This window comes from Dunckerocampus dactyliophorus, chromosome 9, assembly GCF_027744805.1.
Source record: "Dunckerocampus dactyliophorus isolate RoL2022-P2 chromosome 9, RoL_Ddac_1.1, whole genome shotgun sequence".
Taxonomy (NCBI): domain Eukaryota; kingdom Metazoa; phylum Chordata; class Actinopteri; order Syngnathiformes; family Syngnathidae; genus Dunckerocampus; species Dunckerocampus dactyliophorus.
This window is the reverse complement of record NC_072827.1, coordinates 22,870,729-22,887,175: the sequence shown is the minus strand read 5'-3', so window position 1 is coordinate 22,887,175 and position 16,447 is coordinate 22,870,729. Positions and strand designations below refer to the sequence as shown.

General features: G+C 41.7%; 1 protein-coding gene across 4 annotated transcripts in view; it reads right to left on the bottom strand.

Annotated features, from left to right (window-relative positions):
* The window catches only part of il1rapl1a (interleukin 1 receptor accessory protein-like 1a), a 259,738-nt gene that overhangs the window by 71,084 nt on the left and 172,207 nt on the right, over positions 1-16,447 (bottom strand). For all 4 annotated transcript variants that reach the window (XM_054787014.1, XM_054787013.1, XM_054787017.1 and 1 more), the window contains exon 7: positions 10,973-11,047. In XM_054787014.1, coding sequence (XP_054642989.1) covers positions 10,973-11,047 — 75 coding nt within the window. The remainder of the gene's footprint in view (positions 1-10,972; positions 11,048-16,447) is intronic.

Genomic DNA, 16,447 nt, shown 5'->3' with positions numbered 1-16,447 from the left:
TCTATCTTTATGAGAAGGCAGGCCTGTTAATGACCCCCAAAGTAGACTCTAAATCAACTATTATAATTTCCTTCCTACATGTTACTTGAAAAAAAACCCCTCTTACGGTTACTGTACAATAATATACAACCACACAAGACTCTTATACATTGGATCTTGCACCAGTTTCTCAGGCTAGAGCTGTCCTATCTAGTCTGACTAGAATTTGTTCCACCTAGTCATTGAGCAAAAGAGGAGAAGCGGTATGAAAATAGATGGATGGATAGTCATTGAGCATGAGCTGATGACGCCTGCTCGGAAAAGTCTTTTAAGACAACTAGATTTTACTTTCAAAAGAAACGTAAACAGGTTTCAATGTGACAGCAAAAAGCTCCAGAGGCTAATGTTAGCTGCTCCTCACCACACACACCCTCACACCACATTTTCATGAAACTTGGGCGGTCTGATTAAAAGCATGGTATTCATCAATCACAATGTGCTTCAACATTTGGGCTAAACCAGGGGTGTCTAAGTCATGCCATGGAGGGAAAAAAAACTTAGTAAGAATTTGACTGTGTCATGCTATGCATGACAAGTTTGACTATAGTTTATTCCTATTTTTCACTTGTCTGGTTTTGTGCTTTTTTTTTTTGTTACCTACTGTGCCTGTGTTGTGTTTAGTTCCACCCCTTTACTTCATTAGGCGCAACAGAGGAGCACAATTGCTCCTAATCAGTAATTTGTGGTGCTATGAAAGCACAGAGGCGGCAGTATGGTGTTGCCGCTTCAGTAGTTTACCTTTCCTGTTGTAACCTTGATTCCTGGTTGTTTCCTCAGCATCGCATGCGCACTGTTGCATCTCAACTTGCTGTTCCTAGTAGCAAGTTTATGTCCTCTTTACTGTGCGTTTTTTCTACCACCTTCCATGGGGAGTTTATTTGTTCGCCTAAGCTTTTCCTTCTTTGTTATTTTGCACTTTGTGTTTTCGAGAAATTGTTTTCCTCAGTGTGATCTCAATTGAAGACTGTTTCTTCGCCAGACGTCGCAAATCGTGGTCCTTTCTTTTCTGACAGCCTGATGTTTTTCTTTGAGCGGGACATATTGATATTGATATTCAGTGCATTGTGGTAAGAATGAGTTGCTTCACAATATGATTCAGTAGCAACCCTTAAAGCAACCTTTACTGTTACCGTCCCGTGGATGTTGGTGGTCTCAGACTGTTAATTTGATTAAAGCAACTTTATTATTGAACTTTCACAGCAAAATGTATTTTATGTTCACATTTATCACATCAAATCACACATCAAAAAGAGCATCCCGGCGGCAACTGTGGACCCTCTACAGTTTGCATATCGCCAGAACCGGTCCACGGATGATGCAGTCAACACTGCCATCCACACAGCCCTTTCTCACCTACAGGGCCAGGACACATACGTCAGAATGCTATTTATAGACTATAGCTCTGCTTTTAATACAGTCTGCCCCCACAAACTCACAAATAAGCTCCTCACACTTGGCCTGTCTCCCTCCCTCTGTAACTGGGTGTTTAACTTTCTCACAGGCAGGCCCCAGTCAGTCAGAGTCCACAATCGCACATCCAGCTCAAGAATTGTGAGCACTGGGACCCCACAGGGGTGTGTGCTGAGTCCATTCCTCTACACGCTCTTCACCTACGATTGCGTGTCCTCCCAGAACAACACCAGCATCATTAAATTTGCGGATGACACTACAGTCATCGGACTGATCACTGATGGTGTTGAAACATCATACAGAAGAGAGGTGGCGGACCTCATAGCTTGGTGTCGTGATAACAATCTCCTTCTCAATACAGATAAGACTAAAGAGATGATCATCGACCCAAGAACAAGGGAAAAGGAGCCGCATAGACCCCTGTTTATTGATGAGACTGAGGTGGAGAGGGTGAAAACCTTCAAGTTCCTTGGCACACACATCAGCGAGGACCTCACCTGGTCTCACAACACCCAACAAATTCTGAAGAAGTCCCAAAGGAGACTGTACTTCCTGAGAAGACTGAGGAAATTTGGCATGCCCACCACAATCCTGAGTTGCTTCTACAGATGCACTATGGAAAGTGTCCTTACCGCCTCCATCACTGTTTGGTACGGTAACTGTACAACACGTGATAGGAAGGCACTCCAGCGGGTGATCAAGACCTCACAGAACATTGTTGGGGCAGCCCTCCCCTCACTGCAAGACATTTATAAATCTAGAGTCCTACGCAGAACACACAACCTCATCAAGGACAGCACACATCCACAACACTCATTATTCACACTCCTACCGTCAGGCAGACGCTACAGGAGTTTGAAGTCCAGGACCACAAGGCTGGCAAACAGTTTTTACCCACAGGCCATCAGGCTCCTCAACGAAGCACTCGCACACGCCGCACGCAACACACGCACACACTCATAGCACTTTATTTATTTATTTGTATTATTTACTTGTATTAATGTCTCTTCTGTTGTTGTTGCTTAATTTATTGGTATATATGTTTATGTGTTTATGTTTCTTATGTTCTTATTCTTTCATTTGTTTTCTTTCTTTTCTTGGGAGAATGAACAGAATAAGATTTTCATTGCATGGTATAACTGCTGTTTTACCATGCACATGACAATAAAACTCTCTTGAATCTTGAATCTCTTGAATCAGTTTTTATAGCTGACATGAAAAAAAAAAAAAAACACCGACAAAATTTTACGAAAGTGCATAACTGCTGTGCCTCTAATTAGGTAAACAAAAAAAACATTGACATGAACAGCTATGGCTGTAGGCAACCTCCTAATGTAATTTTTTTACTCACCTCCACTAGATGGTCGTAGCTGCATTTGAAGCATCATGAGTGGTCAGCATCCAGCAGCTCTATCTACCTCTGCATGTGCTTTAAAATGTCATTACAAAAAAAAGTAATTACAGTCATCCCTCGTCTAACACAGTTAATTGTTCTAGACCCGGCCGCCATAACTAAATTTCTGTGAAGTAGGACTCAATATTAATAAATGGAATATTTTCGTAGTTAGAATGTGTGTGACACTTACCGTACTGTTGTTTACAATGAACTCATCAGTAGTATTAATGCTGGCTGAGCGGTTCCTTACCGCTATTACAACATTGGTTCTGTTGCTACTGTGTTGTACAATATACTTGTTAATAAATGACCTTGCGGTCAAAGAGAGCTATGTTTTCGTTTCATTTTTCTCAAGCACTCCCATAATTAAAGTTAAAAAATGAAGTTGTTACATGTAATGAGCTTGAGCATTGTTATCTTTGCAAAGGCTGCATATTTGATCTCATTATGTGGTATAGCTGTACCTAAGGTTATGTCCTGAGTGTATGAGTAAAGCATACAGTACATTTTTTTTTTTGGACTGTTTTTCCTGATCTAACAGAAGCGCCCAAAAACGAGCCATAAAGCGAGAATCCAAACAAGCTGAATGGCAATTTAAAAATGTCTATTAAAGGATATTACTGCCGCTTGGAAATCACTTCAGGAAAAAAAAACAACAAAAAAAAAACTTGGACATGGAAAACAGTAAACACATTGCATGGAGTGTGAGAATGAGTGCCAAGGTTGACATAAACATTAACCTTTCCACACTTGCAGCAAATCCTGAGATTTGCCGTGGATCTATTTTGGCTACACAAGCAAATCTGCTAATTGCAGCTTGATTGAAATGAAAAAAAAAAACAAAAAACGTGCGTTTCAGGCCCTGGCGTTCAGACAAGACGCTTGCAGATTGCGCCTGTGACTAAGATGGAGATAATAAAGATAGATGGGAGAAACACGAGGGAAATCAGCATCTTTTTGAGCTGCTGTAGCCTTTTGCAGATGGCTAACATTGACTGTGAGCTGAGTGAGAGTGTGCTGTGCGAAGTCAAATTCTTGTACTGTCGCACTGTGAAATAATGGAGTGTAATTCCTTTTCCACTCGAGTGCATCCATCTGTTTGCTTTGGGGGACAATGAAATCTTCAATCAGTTACAATTATCACAGTTTGCAAGGACTGTGTGTGACCTACACACCCCATGCCCAATACCAGCACATACATTTTTTTCCTCTTGTACTCCTGAACCACTGCACACATCATTTGTCAAAACTTGCACCCCTACTGTGTTGCCTGTGCTATTATTTTTCTGAGAAATGCATCACGTAGCGGCTCTGTTATTTAACCCCATGAGCCCACTTGAAATTTTTCACACAGCTCACTGCGCTCTACAAACACAACCCAATGTAACTTCAGGGTGTTTAGCCGAATCGCCACTAAATTTAGTACGCACCATTCGGGGACTGACGAGCAAAGCCTCTTTGCCGGGCAAGGGAGGGACTTAGCAACTAATTGTCCATAAGTCATTGACCATTTGTCTACTGTTTAGAAAACGTTGAGCATATCGTTATTACATGTATGCTAGCAAGTCTTCCAAAGCATTTTGACCACAACCCATAGGAGGTGCTACAGATGTCATTTCCCACCCTCACAAAACACCTATCGGGAAGCATTCAGGAAGCCACTCTGTGTGTTTTTAAGTGAAGGATTCCTGTTATATACTGTATAACATGATGCACATGTGTGTGTTGGGTGCGTGTTGCCTCTCACAACACACACACACATACACTCATACACACTCACATGTGCACATTGCGAAGAACTGGAAGTGGATGCATACAGCACCATGCATCCATACCCCATGTGGGGACAGTCTGGGAATAGAAAAAACTGCATGGCAACTGACAACATGTGTGATGTGTACATTTTGCCCGTTACCATGGAATTCATTGTATTCCCACACACGCTTTCACTCACACACTCTGATTTTGTCTCCTACAGATAAGATTAGGATTATAAAACAAACAGGCTACCGACATTTTCTGGGTCCTTGTATTCGAATGGAACCACTGAGATTGAATTAAAGCCATTCTACACTATGCCAACGGGCGATTCAAATCAATTTCTCCAATAGGAAACCATGGAAATAAAAATACAGTCGTCCCTCGCTACATTGCGGTTCAAAAATCACACCCTCACTCTATCGTGTTTTTTCAAAAATTAATTAATTAAAACATGATTGCTGTTTGATTTTTGAATACGGCCTATTATAAGTTAAAAAATGCATCCATCCATCTTCTATGCCACTTATCCTCACTAGGTTTGCGGGTATGCTGGAGCTTGTGGGGTTGGGTGTCTGTGGGCTGGGTCTTGGGGGGCCTGTCCTGGTTCTGCCTGGCTGTATGGGCGGGGCTTTTTGGGTGGTGGCAAATTGGCAAATTCACAAATTGTCAGTGACACATACACATTTACACACTTGCACATACAGATACATGCATACATATAGACATGCATACATACAGTATATACTGTACAGTATACTAGATCTACTGTATTGTCATGTTGCTATTTTCATTACAATAATGGTGATGTTGGCAAGAAGATTACTAGCAGTTATTGTTAATGTTCTTATTGTTACTGTTATTACATGTCTCAATACAGTGTTATTACTGTTATTATACACTGTTGATACTATTACACGTATCAATACAGTGTTATTACTGTTATTATACACTGTTGATACTATTACACGTATCAATACAGTGTTATTACTGTTATTATACACTGTTGATACTATTACACGTATCAATACAGTGTTATTACTGTTATTATACACTGTTGATACCATTACACGTATCAATACAGTGTTATTACTGTTATTATACACTGTTGATACCATTACACGTATCAATACAGTGTTATTACTGTTATTATACACTGTTGATACCATTACACGTATCAATACAGTGTTATTACTGTTATTATACACTGTTGATACCATTACACGTATCAATACAGTGTTATTACTGTTATTATACACTGTTGATACCATTACACGTATCAATACAGTGTTATTACTGTTATTATACACTGTTGATACCATTACACGTATCAATACAGTGTTATTACTGTTATTATACACTGTTGATACCATTACACGTATCAATACAGTATTATTACTGTTATTATATACTGTTGATACTATTTTGTTATTACTATTGTGGAAACTATGGTTGTCATAGACATTTGCTGATGTAGTGCTGTTGTTGTCGTTGTTGTCTCTTTGTCTGTCATGTCCCCCACGCTTGTTCCAACACTCCTCCTCTGTCCTTTTCTCTTCTTCTGTATACCTTCCTGTTCCGGTCCGGCCGCTCCAAATACACATCATAATAAAACATCAAAGAAAGTTGTGGTGTTGTGTCACGACCCCGTGAACGCGAGAGATGAGAACCCAAAATGCATGAAAAAGTCTTTTTAATTATTAAAGCTGCTATGCAGCGGCAGGAATCCCCACAAGGAGTGCGAGACAGAACTAAATGCAAGCGTAACTCAAATTGGCAGCAGATGCGATTGAAACAAGAAGAGCAAAGCAGAAAAACACAGACCTTGGCAAAACAGGAAGTGCGACAAAATAAAGGCATCAAACAAGAACTAAGGCTAAAAAACGGAACGCAAATGAGCTGTCGCGCAGGTGGCGATGCAGATCGTGACAAGAAGAGTACCTTACACTTACCCTGACAGAGCAAATCTTTTTAGCATGTAAGGGCATCCACATCAACAATACTATTTGCCCCACTGGCTGGACAGGACAGGTTTTTCAAAGAAAAAAGAAGTTCTTGTTCTTTGAACACGTACTGTTGAGGTGGAGTATCACAAAAAGCCAAAGAAAAAGCCATGTAGAATGAATCATTCCACGTTTGTTGACATTTGAATGACTTTAATAGAATACATTATTTCTCCGTAACATTTAGCTCTGACTGTATGAGTTTTGCCTTTGTCATTCTCCCTCGTATTGTTGGTAAGGTACCCATGGATAGTCTAAAATCTCCTACCAAACAGTAAACTCTATAGAGTTTTTCTCTATAGATAAAACCTCTCCCTATTTGACTAATCCAGTCGATTTTTACTTCCATTTAGTATCCTTTTTCCCACTCAATCATTGCAATGCGTTTGTTGGTCTGCTACAGTATGTTTTATTCACAAGCGATTACGTTGATAAATGCCTTATAAAGCTAGCTGTGATTGCGCCTTGCAATGGCTCCAAGTATCTTTCACCATATTTGACCAATCCAGTTGATTTCTATTTAGTATCCTCTTGTCCACCCCATCCTCACAATACGTCTTCTGTCAAGTCTTCTATGCGTTTTATTTACGGGCGATTACATTGATAAATGCCATATAAAGCCAGCCGTGATTGCGCCTTGCGATGGCTCTAAGATGAAGTGTCTTCCTGTGACTCTTGGCAAGGGTTGCATATTCATCTTTCTCACATTTTACTGCCAATCCACTGCACCCTACTCCTTCCCGCTTCATCTGCCTTCCATGTCTGACTTTTAAAAAATCCACAACGCCGGCCTCTACCCGTGTGGATTCTGGCCACCATAAATCTGCCACAGTGCCTCCGTAAAGCCGCCCTGGGACGTGACTCGACAAATATTAAAGGGATGGTTGAGAATAAATAAACAAAAAATAAATAGTGCTCGGGAGAGGCGACCTGTGTGCAGACAAAATGGGGGACTTGACATAATGCATGACATAGTATACAAACGTGGCAAGCTAAAGGTGGTGAGAACAGAATGATAAGCGGCTGTTATATAACCCTTTTGGACCCTGTTGCTGTCTTTTCAAGGTCGATTAAACTTGATTAGCTATTGTTCTGCATCCCAAGTCAAGATTTACAGTATAACGTTGACATTAGCGACTGACAACTTTTTTAAAATTGTCACACAAGTAAAATAAACTACTAATTTGATGTAAAACATTAAACATCACATAGCATAATCTACCCTTTGGTCACAATTGACAAGCATATGACAGCTAACTAGCTAGTTAATATACATATTGGCACATACACTTTAACTTTGTGCTTTTATTTGTCAAAAAGCACAAACAGATGGAACCCAAATGCACAACTGCAGTCATAAAAGAACCCAGTCAAACTGCTTTGTACATTATGTCACAAAAATGAGTAGACAAAATTAAAGACACATTGATACAATGTAAAGTAGTCAGTGTACAGCTTGGATAACTGTACATTTGCTGTCCCCTCAAAATAACTCATAGGTGTATTTTACAAACACAACCTCTGGGTGTGATGACAAGCATGTGCGCTCAACTTCGGTGGACCAGGGCGAGGCCTTCTGAGTGGAAGCTGTCCTGTTAAAGTGCTGCATGGTCTTTGCCGCTATGCTGCAGCTTAGTTTCACGGTGTTGGTTCCTATAGCCTACAACATTTTTATGTAAAGCATTTTTTTTTCACATCCTCAGAGAGTTCTTTGCCATGAAGTGCATTCTTGAACTTCCAGTAATCACTATGAGAGTGTGAAAGCGATAACATCAAATTTAGCACACCTGCTCCCCATTTACACCTAAGACCTAATGAGTCACGTGACACCGGGGAGAAAAAATGGCTAATTGGGCCCAATTAGTACAGTTTAACAACAGGGGGTACTCACTTTTGTTGCCAGCCGTTTAGACATAAATGGTTGTGTGTTGAGTTATTTTAAGGGGACAGTAAATTACTATATTATTGTATTAAATATTAAAATATTAAAAATAAGTACCCGACTATAAATACTTTAAACTTACCTTGAATTGTCATAAACATGCTTCAAAATGGCAACATATCTTAACACAGCGCTCGTGAATGGACCCTGATTCAAACTCCGTGCGAGACTCAACACTGTTCATTAAAACATTCTTAGTTTGCACTGCAGTAACACACTTCACCTTCTGCTTGGAGCAAGATATGAATAAACAGTTCCCCAAAGTGAAAAAATTGATAAGTCCAATGCTGAAGTTAATACGTATGCTGGACATTACACCATACTTCTGATTTGGAATCAGGGTCACTTTACTTGTCTGAATTATGACGGAAAAAACGGAGAAATGACACACAAAGCCTCTGAAGTTCACATTGGGTGTCAGTGCAGACGTCAGCTCGGGTATTTAGCGTATAGTCCTCCGCGATTCAATTTTACTTCGATTGTGTGCAGACTACGCTTGCTACGTCTGCGACGCGTACACATTTTGTTGGAGTATGCTACTTATATTCAGAACCCTGCTGCCTGTTTACTCGCTCAAACTTGCCCTTGTGACCACATCACCTCTGTCCTCCAAAACCTCCACTGGTTTCCTGTCCGACACGGCATTACACAATCTGGCACCCCCTTACCTCACTGACCTCCTCCACCTTCACACCCCAAACCATCCGCTTGGCTCCTCTGACGCCAACCCCCTGTCCCCACCCTCAATGACTAAGCACCGTACCTAGGGCTACAGAGCCTTTAGTTTCACTGCACCCTCCCTCTGGAACTCCCTCCCTGCACCCGCCCGTAACTGCAGTGACCCGTCCACCTTTAAGACTCATGCTAAAACCCATCTCTTCAAATTTGCTTATAATGTTTAATGCTCCCATTTGACTTAATGCTCAGTTATTCTCATTTTAACTGTATATTTCCTGTGTTCTTTGGCTTTATTGTACATTGTTTTGATTTCATTGCTTGCCTTATTGTAACCTTTGAGTTTTTAGAAAAGCACTTCTAAATAGAATGTATTATTATTATTAAACTGAGGAAATCATAGCAGCTGAAACGTAAGCCCCATCGTTTTGTATGACACACGTTTGCATGTCACAAAATGGCAATTAAATTGACATCAGATCGTGTTTTATACACAACATACCCAAAGAAAATATTCAACACGCTTTCCCCTGTTTATCCAGTGTGTTTGCACTATATTTTCACATGGCTGTAGCTGCAAATCAATGTAGTCTGTGCGTCATGACCGTTGAAGTGATGGCACCCTCTCTACAGATGCAGACAAGGACAGGTTAGTATTAGCGTGCGAATCACACCACTGCCAGGGCATTGACTGACGGCAGACCATCTGTACTTTAACACATGTAAATATATAAAGCCGGTGACATTTATCCGTAATCTGGGTGGTACAGAGGCGTACCTAGCTCCCACACGGAACACATCAAGTGAGGAACACGAAGTGTAACTGCCTTGCGATATAGTGAAGCGTCTACTCTGTAAACAAACACCATGCAGCCCAGCCTGTGGCTGGCGATAGTGCCAAGGGGACATCAAACCTCAAAAACCCTGTAAGAAAACCGTGATAATGGCGTACCGTTACACCTCTAATATACAGTATACAGCATGCATGCACACACTGCAGGAAGCTTTGCGTGAACAGTTACTACAGCAACACACTTCCTCAGCACAATCAAGACGGAAGGCCAACAATCCAAACAGCAGAAGGCCGCGCCAATTGTGCAACCTGTTCATGTATGGCTGAGAGGCTGAGAGGCTGTCAGCTTATCAACGGCAGCAATTTTTCACTCATGATCAGCCAACTGTGGAGCTGGCTACCTGGTCTGCATGGGCATGAGGTGGGAGACAAAAAGCTTACCTGGCGGTGAATCACTGTATTTGTCTAGAAGGCAATCACCCCCGCCTCCCTCCGTCTCCTTCCTCCATCTATCTGTCATCGTCTTTCCAGACCTCTCCATCTTGTGTGATCTTCCTCACCGTGACAAGACACCATTCACAAGAAAGAGGCCATGTGCACACCGGCTCGTGCCCAGAATGAAGCATGCAGTATGGTGTGCCTGTGCTCATGCATGAGCACGCGTGGTCGGCCCGTTTTGACCCCCCCACGTCAGAGAAGACAAACAATGGCGTCTGGCAGAGGATGCGTTTCCAAGTGGCCAACCGGCGTATGGAACCGTTGGGCACCATATGGGCTCGCCATTGTTGACAAAACAGCCCTGGGGTATTAGCAACCACCACCATTTGCATAGATGGTCATTTCTGTTGCTTTTGCTTTCTCCAGTTAAAACGGAGGACGTGCCCACCGTTTTATCTCAGTTCTAGGAGAGGATTGAAGTCTGATATATACCGGAACAAATCCATGAATGCTCTTACCTAGTTGAAGCTCCATGTTGCTGATCTTGTTTTCTGAAGGGAACAGGATCTTTGGAGGCTTGTCGGTCAAAGGGGCTGAAAAGAAGACAAGCGACATCATTTAATACCGTGACAAAAACTTCCAGCAACAGCAAAATAGTGTGCTTATGTCCCTCATTTATGTCCCACAGATTGTACGCACAACTGGTTCTGATCCTGCTTATACTTATATTTCGGATTTTTTGACATGAAGTTGTATGACATCCCCATCAGCAGTGTAGTACATCAACAGTATTTTGTGATGCAAATCTATTACTCTTTCGAACGCATGCTGTTTTGAGAACCCAAACTCTTTACTTAAGTGGCCCCAGCAACTAACTGGAACTACATTTCTCATCACCGAAATCCAACCAGAACTGGGCTCATGGGACAACCTTGGTGGTGGGGAAAGTCACAGTTGATGCACGCCACTGTTAATGTGATGTCACACAACTCCATGTCAAAAAATCCAAACTATCCCTTTCCCAGCTTATCCCAGCTGCACTAAAAAGACTTTACTATAGTCAAAAACCAGGGGTGTCCAAACTGAAAGAATGTGGGGGGACACTTTGATATTTTTATACATTTTTCCAATTTTGTACAAAGGCAAAAAAAGTTGTATACTGTATACAAAGCTTTGTGTTATTATTAGTGATCAGCATCAACATTTCAGCTTTTTCTTTATACATTGTGCTTTTTTAATCTATTTTACCCAGTTTTGCTGCTTTTTTTGTTGCGAGCCAAAATTATTATTATGAGCCCTAAAACCCTAAAAGCCCTAAAACAACAAGAACATTTTGCTGTTGAGGTTGTTTTTTTTTTAAATCCCAAAAACAACAAATCCGACTTAAATCGATTACAATTGGTGCACATTTCATGTATCCTTTCTTTTTTATTTGTACACTGCAGCAAACATCTCCAGTTTGAAGAAAGTTCGTTTGTGCCAAAGAGAATGACTTTATGCACCAAATCTTACTAAATTCAGACACTGGTAGCCACAAACTGACGACAAACATCACAGAGCATCCATGTGCCTCACCAATGATGCCAAATCATGTAAAAGCCGGCCGTCTGAGCTGCTGCTTCCATCGAGGGAATAGGTAGCGACAACATGGAGCACACATTTATTGATGTTAAAAGCAATTGTGTGTTCTGCGAGGAAGGTCGTGCTCTTAAAGGGCTGAAAACAAGGGTTAAAAGAACACAAAGAGCTCTCCTTGTCTGTACACGGCCGAGCAGTTAGTGGTACATGAAACAAGGTTGTGTCTATGTTTAGGCGCCATCACGCTGTCCATTTTATGATATGGTAGTGGTTCAGTTTACTTCCAACATGCTTAACAAAGTTACAATAAACATCATTTTTAAACTTGTAGAATTCGACATGTCCAAAAAGGAATAGGAAGAAGCAGAGCAATGTTGCATTGATGAGACGTGACATTACATTCAATTACCATCACACTGCATGGTGTCAGCCATGGCATGTCCGACATGACATAGTGAAAAGGAGTTCTCCTCCCATTCCATGTAGAAGTGGTAGGTTTTTGGCTTCTTACTCTGTCCTTCGTCCCCACTCGTCCACACCTGTTCTTAAGTTTATAATAAATAAATTCAAGGCTAACTAGTTGGCCCGGTAGAATGCTATGTTTGAAGCGGTGGCCGGCTCTTGTGTCCCTGCAGTGATCCTGTAGCCTGTGCATCACCGTTGAGCAATGTGGTGCAAACAAAGAATAACAGAAGTGTAAAGGTGACTATAGGGGTGTTATTTCATGTCTACAGGGTTCTAATAATGGTAAAGCCGTATTTAGAAAGTCATAAATAGGTTTTCTATGCTCTAACTACAAAAATATTACATTTATTAATATGAAATCCTACTGTGAAGAAATTCACTTATAGCGGTCGGGTCTGGAACCAATTAACAGCAATAAACACGGGACGACTGTATTTTTTTTTCTTTGTCTTTCGGCCTTTCCCATCAGGGGTTGCCACAGCGAGTCAGTCGTATGGATGATTTGGCTTAGTTTTTACGTTGTGTGTCCTTCCTGGCGCAACCCTCCCATTTGTCTGGGTTTGGGACCGCCACTGGACATCTCTCATGGCTGGGTGTTAGGACCCAGGACTGGGATCAAACCCGGCAGCAGCGTGCAACATTTCACCACCAAGGCATTGTGGTACTCATTAAATAATATTACATAAATGAATTTAGGAATAACTGAAATTGCTTTCAATGCACACACATTTGCAATAAAAATGCTGCTATTGTATGAAACAGACGACTCCCGGCAGCATACTTTTCAGGCACATCTAATTATTAAGCGGTGAATTTGCAACGGCAGCTTTTTTAGGCTTTTTTCTTTTCCTCCCCTTCCGCAGTGTTTCCAATAAAGATGCTTCCTCAGAGTGTCCTCACAAGCTCTGGACTTATTACCAAACCTCTCTAACAAGCTGTTTGAAAACTCAGCTCTTTTGTGTCCGTTTGGGAAAGAGCCGGGCATCTTTCGACAAACTCATGCACAATAAATGCAGAAATTGATCGGTTAGAGGCTTTCCCGTGTGTCGGGAAATTGCTTAGAGCGGTCCAAAAGAAACATTAAAGTGAGAAAAGGGGGTTGGTGTTTAGTGTGTGAAGCACCTACTGGTGCTGTTTGTAAATAGCGATGGAGGATGGTGGCATGGAAGAGAGAGGAGTGGTCGGTCATGGGCTTTGAGGCCCCAATGTTTGTACTTTTAATGGGTATTACACAGCATACAGATACAGTTTTAATTACATATCAAAGCGCTTTTTACATAATTACACAATGTGTGATCCTATGGCTAATTAATGCACTGAGCAAACAAATGAGGACAAGCTGTGGCGTTGATAGGAAGGTGAGGGAGAGCACAGAGAGAAGTGACTACTTGATGTGAGCTTTGGTAAATAGAACGTATTTAGTGCAACTTTCACAAAAACATCTCTGCAACTAGAAATGAAAGTAATTAGTCAGTGTACAGCTTGTGTAGCAATATATTTTTTACTATCCACTAAAAATGACTGAACACAGAAACATTAATGTCTGACTTGCTGGCAAAACTTGCCTACAGTCAAGCATAGTAGTGGTAGCGTCATAGTCTGGGCTGCGTGAGTGTCGCTGGCAAGTGGGAAGCTACAATTCATTGAAAAAAAAGAATTCCAACAGAGCATGATCCCCTCCCTTGGGAAACTGGGCCACATGGCAGTTTTCCAACACGATAAGGAGCCCAAACACCAACATGACAAGTGCCTTGCTGAGGAAAGTGAAGGTGATGGAGTGGCCGAGTATGTCTGCACCAGACCTGATCTTAATTGAACACCTGGAGAGCATCTTGAAGTCGATTAGCGTAAGGTGTCAAACATCCACCATCTCCACCAGTGATGTCATCATGGAGGAGTGGAAGAGGATTCCATTCAACCTGTGCATCTCTCATTCCATGCCCAAGAGGGTTAAGGCAGCATTAGACAGCAACGGTGACACTTTGGACACAATTTGGTTGGGATGCGGCGATAGATTGGCCACCAATCTGTTTCGGTCAATTTTTGTTAAAAATCGTGTGATCAGCATATGCCGACAAATGCCTTTCAACACCCATCACAAAAGCTGATCACCTGTGGCTAGCACTATAGCAGTCCACAGCGACCCTTTCGTGCAGTGTAGTGTCTTGCCCTAGCTAACCTCTTGGGCAGCGTCGTCCTCCAACTGCTAACATATGCCATGCTCTCGTACAAACTCCAAATGGGCGATTTAGTGACGTTGAAGAAGACAAGGCCTTTGAAAACGTTTTTTCTTCTTGAAAAACTTCTCTCATAGATGCCGTCTGATGGCTAATGATCCTCCGGCTCAAGGCCAGTGACATTTTTTATGGATCTACCACTTGACATTTTTGTTCCATCACCCTCAAGATGTTTGAAGAAGTTTCAAATAACTGTCTTACTGCGTTCAACCTCAGCAGCAATGGCGCGCTGTGAGAGGCCTTGCTTATACAGCTCAACAATCCGACCGCACGTTCAAAGAGAGAAAGCTTTTTTGCCTTTGCCACCAAGAGATCAAGACAGTGTGAATACCTGACATAAAATGACACTGAATCCTCATTTTTGCTTTTCAAGGCTGTGATCTTAAATGTTTGATCAGCTAATAAACAGCCTATTTCACTCGTGCAACAGTGCAAAATGTAAAGTCTTGCAATTTTTCCAACTCGTCTTAAAATTTTGATCAGGAGTGTATTTTTGTCTTTGGACCAAAAGCATTTAAAGAGTGCTTGGGAAGCGACCAGAGCAAAGAGACAGCACTTCCAATGCACATCCATCCGTCCATCCATCTATTTTCTATGGCGCTTATCCTCACTAGGGTCACGGGTATGCTGGAGCCTATCCCAGCTGACTTTGGGCAAGAGGCGGGGTCCAATGTACATACAGTTATGGGAAAAATTATTAGACCACCCTTGTTTCTTAAGTTTATTGATCCATTTTAATGCGTGGTACAACTAAAGGCACATGTGTTTGGACAAATGTAATTATGATAACAAATATAGCTCATGTGCCCTGCGATTGGCTGGCGGCCAGTCCAAGGTGTACCCCGCCTGTCGCCCGAAGTCAGCTGGGATAGGCTTCAGCATGCCCCTGCGACCCTAAAGAGGAGCAGCGGTATAGAAAATGGATGGATGGAATATAGCTCATAAGAGTTTAATTTAAGAGCTGATATTTAGCAACTTTGATGGTTTTCTTGATATCACAAAAATCACTTCAAATTGTACATGAATAGCTATAGCATTGTACTGCCAAAAAACTGAACTCTTCTGAGCTATTTTTGTTGTCATTGTTATATTTGTCCATTCAAAGGTACCTTTAGTTGTATCAGGCATTAAAATGAACAAGAAACTGAAGAAACAAGGGTGGTCTAATCATTTTCTCCATGACTGTATATGTCATTTTTGCATCCTTTTTGCTGTCATTTTAACACTGTTACCCAATAGTGTTTTTGAGCTCAAGTGGACTAAACGGCACCAGCATTTACTTGCAAGTGGACCAAGAGCCATCTCAGCCCCCTTGTCGGTGCACAGCAGGGTTTGGATGATGGAGCTGACACTTGACCAAGCAAACCGTACTAGTAGAGCAAATGCACCAGAGTGTGAACGCACTCTTATTAGCATGACAAGGGCAAAAAGTGAAAACAATTCTGAAGTGAAATGTTGCGAGTGCTAGTGACATCATCAGTAGAATAATGGAATTGGCTGACAGTAGTGACGAGCACAATGGTGACGGATGCTTGATGTCTGGCGTCTGCAGGAGACATCTCCGGTGGAGCTTAGCAGTCTTTGCGGTGTTCTCCCTCTACACTGATGCTGATTGAAAAGAGGCAGGAGGAGAAGGCAATTTTCTGCGAGTAAGGCGACAGTGCAGTGCAGTGAGGATGTGAATGTCTGCCGCTGTGACTGCATAAGTATCAC